Below are 10,003 nucleotides of genomic sequence, written 5' to 3' on the forward strand. Positions count from 1 at the left end.
GACCCCCTACCAGCGTTATTTAAAGGGATAATACAGGAGTTACAGGTTAGTTGCTTGATTATTGCTTCTGGCTGCTGATGCATTTGTACCTGTTTTTGGAGGTATCCTATACTGGAGTACTTGGACTAGAGGACATAGCCTAAAAATTAGAGCCAGGACTTGCAGCAGTGAAGTTAGGAAACACTTCTACACGCAAAGGGTGGTAGAAGTTTGGAACTCTCTTTTGCGAATGGCAGTTGATGCTAGCTCAATTGTTAATTTTAAATCTGAGATTTATAGATTTTTGTTCACCAAAGGCATTAAGGGATATGGGGCTAGGCCAGGTATATGGAGTTAGGTCACAGATCAACCATGATCTCACTGAATGGCAGAACAGGCTCGAAGAGCTAAATGGCCTCCTCCTGTTCCTATCTTCCTATAAGAAAGTTTCAATACTCTGCAGGGAGTGGGTTGGTTAGCTAACTGGCAACAGCAAGGGCACTGGCAGAGTGGCAGGGATGGGACAGGAATGCTGTCATCTTGAGAGAGGACAGCAGGTTCATGTTCCATGGAGCCACTGCCATTTGCTGCCTCCTGTTAGGAGTCACCTTCTCCTGCAAGAAAGCGCGACATGTGTCGGTGAGCGTCCTACAAGATGTTTAGGTGATGTGCCTGTCATGGTTGAATAGCTGCCAGTGTGTGTGACTTGTGAGTTGTGGGTGTGCAGCTTGCAACAGTGGTAATGTGTGAGGGTGAGAGAAAGCATCTGATTGGAAGAGCTGAGTATTGATTGAAAGAGTTCGTTAGTATACTGATTGAAAGAGTTTGTTAGTATGTGGGTGATGGGGGGTGTAGTGCGTGGAGCAGTGGATGCGGCTAGTGGTGCAGTTGGTAGGAGACGCCACTTGACAGTTGACCTCACTAACCTCGACCACTCGTGTCAAAGCACTGAACTTCTTCCTGCACTGCATCCATGCTCGGGGTGCTATGCGCCTGGCATTGACTATGTCCCCTACTGCCTCGAGCGTATGTCTGGAGGGCTTCTTCCCCCCCTGCGGATATAAGATGCCCCTCCTTCTGTCCACTTCTTGACCAAGGCCGCTAGTGCATCAGCAGAGAACGTTGGTGCACGCTCTCTTGCAGGCCTGGTACAAACTCAGATTGGTGAGGTCTGGCGTGCTGATTGGAGGATGTGGGATTTAGTAGTGCGCAACCTTTATACAATGTTTTAACATAAATCAACAGTTTGTAAACATAGGGACGGGACCTACATCTGTGTTTCATATGCGCGATGTCTGATCTCCGTTCAGACTCCATGTGGACCCTTATCTTATATTTTGCAAAGAGGTGGAGGCTGTCTTTAAGAGGTGCAGGCTGCCTTTATGTGGTGCTAGCCACTGGCGATAACTTGGCCCCCTGCTGGTGAGCAGCCACTCAACAGCGCAGCTAGGTCTGGCTGCTTGCAGTTATCGGGTAAATCAACAGGCAGCATTAATGTTACATGCTGCCTGCAGCTCGATGACTGAGCACGGGTCAATCGTGCACTGTGCCCGGCTTTGGGGATTATCCAATATAACCCCCTTGGACTGTTGGGGTATTAACTTGTTAAGAATCAAATTAAAGTCCTAACTGGAATTCCAGTGCATAATTTCCAAATAGTTAATGGAACACCAAGGGAGATCCCTAATGAATCAAGCACACAACTGAGTCATGAAATACTGAAACAGCTGCAACCCAAACCCAAACAAGCCAATGTGAAGCCAAACATCATAATTGTGCTCCCAAGTCCAAGATGTGAACTACTGCCTCGTATTGCAGTTTGCCGGCTTATATTTAGTCCTTAGTGAGGCGCAATAACTAGTGTCAAAAATGCCAAATCCACCTGGAGTTATGCATCTCTTTTGGTGGACAAACCTTGCCCAGTGATCCTAGTGGCACATTATGCAAGGTGGATGAGATCCTTGCTGCCAAATTTGTGATCAATTACATCCATACATTTGGATTTGCAGCTGTGTTCAGTAAATGCAACGACTGGTGTAGTGTCAGTTCCAGCTGGACAATAGCCTGTTTACCTGCCTGCTGGATCTTCAATTCTTTCGCCCAGTTCCTCTGCCAGCAATTACATTTTAAATGTTTAGAGAGTGATGGTACTAATCTCCACACTATATAAAACGTTTAAATTAACTGCAGATAGTTTTAAAAACTGTCTAGGAGATCCAAGAAACCCTGAGCACTCTTTACACGTAGCTTGACACCACCACTGGCGTACAGTGTATGTGATGTCATTTACCCCTGAGGATTCTCACACTGTTTCTCTCTGGAGTCGAGTTGGGCCTTGACTCCAGATTTACAGTACAACTTTCGTGTAAGTGGGAAGTGGTTTCTTTTAAATTTGTAGTGTACTTTTATGAAACAGAATACTGACACCAGAGTTATGGAATTTGTCCCCTTTAAAAACATATGACAATTAATTTGTGTTAAGAAACAGAACACTTTCTATATGTCTCTATATTCATTCTCCTTTAATAACTTCACTTCCTTAGTAATATAGTACAGAATCACTGAAAACAGTGTTACTGGAAGCTAAAAACAGCAGTTCACAGGAGATAGTGTAGAATTTAGGCACGCAAAGTATTTGGTGTATATCCGCAATTTGAAAAGCTACTAATTATGCATTGCTTTCAAGTGCTCTACATGCCCTTGGGTCATTCTTTAGATGCGTTATCAGAGTACTGACTGCTACAGGCCCAAGTGGCTCGGTGTGAGTCATTGAACAAACAGATATGGAAAAATCAGAGCATTCCTCCTGACCAAGTAAATAGGGATGTCCAAGTAACCAGTAATTATACTCCTCCTTATTCGAAGGCAACTAACAATAAGGAAAGATTTGTCCCCAAGTTAAATATATAAATGGAAGTTCTTTTGTTCTTTACATATAAAAGCAGCTTGCTTAAAACGGGGTCAACTCTATGTATGAGTCACACAGACATGTCAATCAGATTATGTTACATATGAAAAAATTGCAACCAAGTAAAATACAAGTCTTATGACATCATCCTATCTCGTTGCTTAGAACACTTCTGCAAATCAGTTTTACCCATTTTATGCTTCATGAGATGAAAACATGACTTTTGCTACTTTGAGAGGACTTTTGCTGGGTACCTGCTTTGGAATCATCAAAAAGGTTAATGTAAAAGCAATTACTTTTTGTAAGGGTTCCTTTTTGAGTGCTTGAGATTAATTTAAATGACAGGTTGGCAAATTTGCTTCCTTTGTCACTTTGGGGGTGAAAAGGAAAATACCTGTTTTTCACTGTATTTAATGACCTGCTAACAAAATTACTATCCCTGAAATTGCACATTTCAAAATTTCATGGTCTTGCAATTTCATTACCAGTTCATTAATTATGAAGAAAAAATGGCCTTGTCCTGTCTTTCCTAGATTTTCAGGAATATTGGCTCCATAAAACATTCTATCAGGCTAACTGGTCATCAGTAATTTGCTTGCAAATTTATTAGGGAAGGAAAGCACTTCTTGTTCAATGAACTCCCTCTTTTCACATAAGAAAAAGTCAGTTTTCCCACTGACATGGAGCCCATCAATCTGGACAAATTCCTCTGTGTTAGGCCACACCTGTAACATCACCAACAGGGAGTGTTCTGGAATTGTTCAATAGGAAACATCAGGGGCCGCAATTTCAAAATAGCTTGAGCCCCAATCTGGAGCCAATCTTAGGAAACCACATTACAGGGTGGGAATGGAGTATGTCGCAAGGTTTCCCTGATGTCTCATAGCTCTTATGCCAGTTTGAAGCTACTAGCCCTGCTAACTCTTATGGAGATGCTCTAGAATATTACCCATCTGTGACATCACTTAAACTGGCTTGCAGGAACAGAGACCACACTCAACAGTGTTCAAGCCAGCAATAAAATTTACTTAAAAAAAAACATGCAGCAACTTTCTCCTAAGGCTAATACTTTTCTATACATTGGGAATACACACTAAAAAATACTCCCCTAAACTTTCTTTCTCCTTTAAAAGTGATTTCCTTCATTTCACATTATACTGAATTAAGATGGGGCATAAAAATAACATTGCATTGTACAGTTTCAGATTACTATTTTCTCACATATCCACATCATCCAGATCAATCCATCAGGAATGTTTAAATTGTCTAACCACTACAGACACTATGAATATATCTTAATGTTTTTAGATCTCCCTTAGCATTGATTCTCTCCAAAGTCCTTGAACGTTTTTTCTATGTTAAATCAAGTTGCTATTAGAAACTTCAGTTAATGAGAAAAAGTGGCAGATGAAATTTTTTTCAGTCATTTGATTGGTTTATCTAGAAACAGGGTTGATATGTTCTAATGAGTTTTATCCCCCATTATAAATGTTAACATATTCCTGTGGAGTTTTTCCCATTATAAACATCTACATAAAATGTTGACATAGGAAGTAAGGTTTATGTACATCAAATGCATGCATACGCAAGAATTTTAGTAATATATAGAGCTAAGCGTTTTTACATTTCTCGCACTTGAAGTCAACTGTTTACCTTTTCCTCAAAAATTACATTCTCTTGGAATGTAGAGACTTTTGAAAGACTAAACAGACAAATTCCAATCTCTCTCTCCCTTGTAAGCAAAGGACTAAGGTTCCTTCAAACCATTTAATGACTGATTATATCTGTCCATTTGCTTCTCTTGGCTATGCAGTGAATTTTGTCAAAAGTCAACAACACAATTTAGAATCACTAGCTTATTTAAAAGTCACATGATGTGACCTCCATAGTCCTATTAGTGTTTTTCAATAAATGATTCAAAGTAGACAGTACAGCACAGCTAAGTTTTAGACATTTGAATACTCATATGTATTTACATATTCATCAATTGTAAATGTGACAGGCCAATGTGATTTGATAAGAAAGTGGTTTGATACCAGGAAAGGAACTCCAGCACTCAAAAACTTAAGAACGGACTTTACATTCTCTTTGTTATTATGGAAACATTAGTACTGGTACTAGTACAGTGCCAATTCAGAATTTCTGCACCAATGCTGCAAACTTACTATATTTTTGTGATGTATTAGGAAATCATTTTGCATCCAGTGTGGCTCTGCTCTGTTCCTGCCCATTTTCCAGCAGAAGGAATTGTTGTCCATGGTGTAGGGTAGTCCAAATGCAATTCCTCCTGGTATTGCTACTTTACAAAGCTCAAAATTTATCAAAGCTGTGTCAATTATTATATAATATAGTTATGCCTAGCAGTTTATAATGGTGCTCCATCAAATCAATATTGTCAGAGCAGTTAGCTTGCTGTCCTTACATAATTCTTGGAAATAAAAAGGCACTCACTTCTAGGTGCATTTGGTGTACTCTAAACCTAACAATCTGAATGGGTCCAATTCCTCCACAATGGCCAAACATCAAATATTTGTGCCGAAATGAACTGCAAAATACTAATGGTTTAAAATATAGTAGTAAAATGACTTAAATGACGATAATGGCACAAATAATTTAGCTTCATACAGGTTTGAAGTATATGCTAACCTAATGCTTAAAAAAGATCTATAATGTACTAGTTTTATAGGCAGAATATAAATAATCTACATATTTATTATGCTTTTTCATTAGCAGTGTGGGTGTTCAATGAGTTTGATCATTGCAGACCAGTCTGACTAGAATGGGGCCTCATATTCACCCAAGTCCATGAGGTCAATTCTGTAAATGTGTGGGATGAAAAAAAGTTAGAACTGAACATCTGGTCTACTACTTAGTTCTTTTCTCAACCATGCAAACTGCCAAGTCTGGATCTGCTATTTTGAGTTGATTTATATGCATTCTTTGAGAAAACAGCAAGAAGATTAAATATAAATAACAATTAATTTTGAGAGATTATATGGTTGTCAGTTGTGCACTTTTCTTTATAACTTTTAAACTGACAATGCATGATATGTATCCCAATATTGAGCAATGTATTTTTGCAATAGAACAGAAAAGCTCTACCCCCTGGTATCCTTAGTAAACTGCAGCAGTATTTTACCAAGGGACCAGAATAAAATCATTGCATCAGGTTTTATAGGAAAGGCTCTCAGAAAGGTGCACAACTTTATGCATGTTAAAAACTAATATTTTCATAGAATTGTAAAAAGGTTGATAATTTTGTTTAGCTTTTGTATATTTAGCGTGATTAAAATTGAATGGTGCATTGCTGCAAAATTACATGTAAATAGTTTGAGAATGTAAAACAACATGCAATTATGTTTTGCTAAATTATTTACAATTATATTTTGGAATGGTAGTATTCTTCCAACTCTTAATTAGAGGACACAACTACAAAACTCAAGTCTCGAGCAAGGTTAAAGATCAGAAAAAAAGTCTCCCTAAGGACAGCAAATATGTGGAACTAACCAGCAGAAATGGAAATTGAATTGGGGTCAATTGACACCTTTTAAAGGAGCTGCTTCAATATCTATTGAGAAGTGGGATTAAGCGTTTTAGTGAAATTTAACAACAATGCTTGATTTTTTTTCCCCAGGTAATAATTTAGTGTTCTCCAGAGATCTGCAGCTGATGTTGGAGAGAAGTACTTGATAAAATAATCATTCATGGATGCTGAATAGAGGTTTTTAAATGGGCTGAATCACATTTTCTAGCTCCAAATTTTCTTATGCAACGTAACAACTAGCAGCAATTGTCTCATCACTAGGATAACACTGACATTCACGACAAACTGGAAAGGACACATCAGTGGCAAATTATTCAATCTTTGTTAGTACATTTGGTTTTGATTCATTCAGACTTGTTTAACAACCATGACATACAACTTTTTTTTAAATTGTTTTTCTCACATTTTTTAGCCTGTAAAAAAACCAGCATTAAAAATATTACCTTGTGAATTCATTGAGTGAACTGTGTGACTGTGGAACGCTGAGGGAGCCACCATGAGGCATAAAATCCATGTTACAGTCCTCCAAACAACTTCCATAATTAAGTACACTAGGATCAGAGCAGCGAGTGTTGTGCCAAGCTAAATCACACTGTGCCAACATGTCTTCTCTCCAAACTCTATTTATGTTTGGATGCTATTCTCTAGTTTCCCAGTGGCCATTTCTGAGCACATCTAAGTATGCTGAAAAGCAGTTGGCTTAATTCACTTAGTGTACTGGTGAGGTGATAACTTTTCCATACAATATGCAACATCAAAAGATCTTCACAGTGATGTAACTTCTGCAAGAAAGAAAATACATAAAGTCTAATAATATTGGAGGCCTTGAAAAAGGTGCCCACTTGAAAAGGAAATTTAAGAAGCTTTTATGTACTAGTCATGCTGTTTATAATTGTGTGAACACATTACAAATGTTTACTTTGCAAACAGTCAGCTTGGAAGCATCTCAAGACACATCAGATGTAGCTAGACTTAATGTTCTGATGTACATTTGATTTATTTTGAAGTCAGAGTTACTTGTTTCCACCATTTCTTTATTTTATCCCAAATGCCCAGTATTGCACCAATTACATTTGCAGTGCAAGCAAGGCAATTAGTTTACTAAATATGGAGGCTCCATAAAATTAGACACTATTGACACAGACAAATAATTCCTGACCCAGAGGCCAAAGTTTTATTCCATCTAAATTAAAAAAGTTGCAATACCTTGGTATTGGTACTAAATAGTGCATTTGCTGGCTTTTTGTAATAAAAGGTGGCAATATTGACAGCATTGGACAATGAAATATATTTTTCTACAATGCATTTTACAGTAAACAATTGGGGTATTGTAAAAGCTGTCCCACAGCTGAGCACATCCAGCACAAAATTATTAGCTTCAAGAATTCGTCATTTTCTGTTACATAGTCTTTCTCCATACTTTAACCTACAATGAAACATTGTGAAGAGAAATGTGTTACAAACCTATTTTCAGTGGAGACTAGATTGACATAGATAATTCCTGCTAAAGCAATGAGACAAATACATTTGTATAACTTAGAAAAATTGAGGTATTTTCCTCTATTCTTACATATTCATACATTGAACTCCACGAGGCACCAATTTGCGCAATCTTCTAGCCTATGCATGTTCTCCGGCAGTCTTTCACAATCCTTGTCACAATTTGCCATATCTCCTAGTTTGGTGGATTCACTAAATATCAATATTGCCCCCTCAATTCCAAAATCCAGATCATTTATGTATATAAGTGAACAAAAGCCCACTTAAAACTGATCCCTATGGAATACTACTCACACGTTCTTCCAGTCCAAGAAACTTCCTTTTAACTGTGCCCTTGTCTTTCTCCCCTCCAACCATCTCCCTAACCATGTGGTCACATTCCCTTCAATTTCATGTACCACTATCTTTGCCTCAAGTCTCTTTGGTGGTAACTCATCAAATACTTTTTTGAAAGTCTATGGAAACAACATCCACTGCATTCCCTTTATCTGTCCTCTCACTTATTTCTTCTACAAGGTTGGTCAAGCATGACTGCCTTGATTAGTTTATTTCCCCAAGTGCTCAGTAATTTTATCCCCCATATTATAGACTCAATTAACATACCAACAACTGAAATAAAAACTATCTGGCTTATGATTTCTCCATCTTATCCTTCATGCTTTATTTGAAGAAGGGTGTCACATTTGCCACCCTCCAGTATAATTTTCTTTTTCATAGCCTCCACTTTTTTCTTCCTAGCTTCCAACAGAATTCTTAAAAGTAAATAATCAGGTCCCATTGATTTGTCTACTTTAAGTTTGAGTACTTCTTCAGTTTGGTCAAATTAGAGTTTATGGAGGGAGAAGGATGGAAGACCATCAAGAAAGACATTGGAATAATTAAGTGTGGAAGTAACAAAAGCATGTATAAAGGTTTCAACAGCAAAGTGGCTGGGGTAGAGGTAGAGGCAGGCAATGTTGCTGAGGCGGAAGTAAGCGGTCTTAGTGATAGATAAGATGTCAGGTTTAAAGCTCAGCTCACGACTGACCAATATCCTAAGATTGCAAACAGTCTGATTCAACCTGAAAGAATGGTGGTAGAGTGGTATAAAATGGGGGCCAAAGACAATGGCTTCAGTCTTCCTGGCGTTGAGCTCCAGCAAGTTGTGACTATTCCAGGATTTGATGTCAGACAGACAAACAGTTTGGCAGCACACACACAGTTGAGGGAAGTGTGATAAATGTCAAATGGGAATTTAGTGCTGAAAAATAGAATCATCAGCTAATTTGAATTAAAAGTAGTATGTATGCATGCCATGATGGAAAAAAGAATGTGGTGCAGAAGAAAATTCCATGGGTCAAACCACCATCTTAATCCATACTGATCTTTTGTAGAAAGGCTAATATGCAGTGATGACAGTGTGGAATAATGTTGAACCCCACCACCCCCCCACCCAGAAATGTAACTGCTTTCATTAACCGGCTATGGTAGATTTGTTCAGGAGGGAGAGGCAGCAAGACATGGGTCTTCTAAGATTGAGAACAGTGCAGAACTGTGGCATATAATGTAGAATCGTAGAATGATTACATTCAGCACAGAAGAAAGGCATTTGGTCCATCGATCCCATGCCGGCTCTTTGTAAGAGCAGTCCAGTTAGTCCCATTCTCCCGTTCTTTCCCCGTAGCCCTGCAAATTTTTTCCCCTTCAAGTATTTATCCAATTCCTTTTTGAAAGCCATGATTGAATCGGTTTCCACCACTCTTTCAGGAAGTGCATTCCAGATCATAACTACTTGCTGCATAAAAAAGGTTTTCCTCATGTCGCCTTTGGTTCTTTTGCCAATCACCTTAAATCTGTATCCTCTGGTTCTCGACCCTTCCACCAATGGGAACAGTTTCTCTTAATTTACTTTATCTAAACCCTTCATGATTTTGAACACTTCTATCAAATCTCTTAACTTTCTCTGTTCTAAGGAGAAAAACCCCAGCTTCTCCAGTCTATTCATGTAACTGAAGTCCCTCATCCCTGAGACCATTCTAGTAAATCTTTTCTGCACCCTATCTAAGGCTTTCACATCCTTCCTAAAGTGTGGT

At 38.5% G+C, this 10,003-nt stretch overlaps 1 protein-coding gene across 1 annotated transcript in view; it reads right to left on the reverse strand.

Moving 5' to 3' along the window:
• Positions 1 to 7,190, reverse strand: part of LOC137299753 (A disintegrin and metalloproteinase with thrombospondin motifs 6-like) — a 124,852-nt gene extending 117,662 nt beyond the window's left edge. Inside the window, exon 1 of the mRNA XM_067968694.1 lies at positions 6,875 to 7,190. Within this exon, the coding sequence (XP_067824795.1) occupies positions 6,875 to 6,971 (97 nt within the window). The 5' untranslated portion in view covers positions 6,972 to 7,190. The remainder of the gene's footprint in view (positions 1 to 6,874) is intronic.
• Positions 7,191 to 10,003: the final 2,813 nt, after the last annotated feature.

This window comes from Heptranchias perlo, chromosome 29, assembly GCF_035084215.1.
Source record: "Heptranchias perlo isolate sHepPer1 chromosome 29, sHepPer1.hap1, whole genome shotgun sequence".
Classification (NCBI taxonomy): Eukaryota; Metazoa; Chordata; class Chondrichthyes; order Hexanchiformes; family Hexanchidae; genus Heptranchias; species Heptranchias perlo.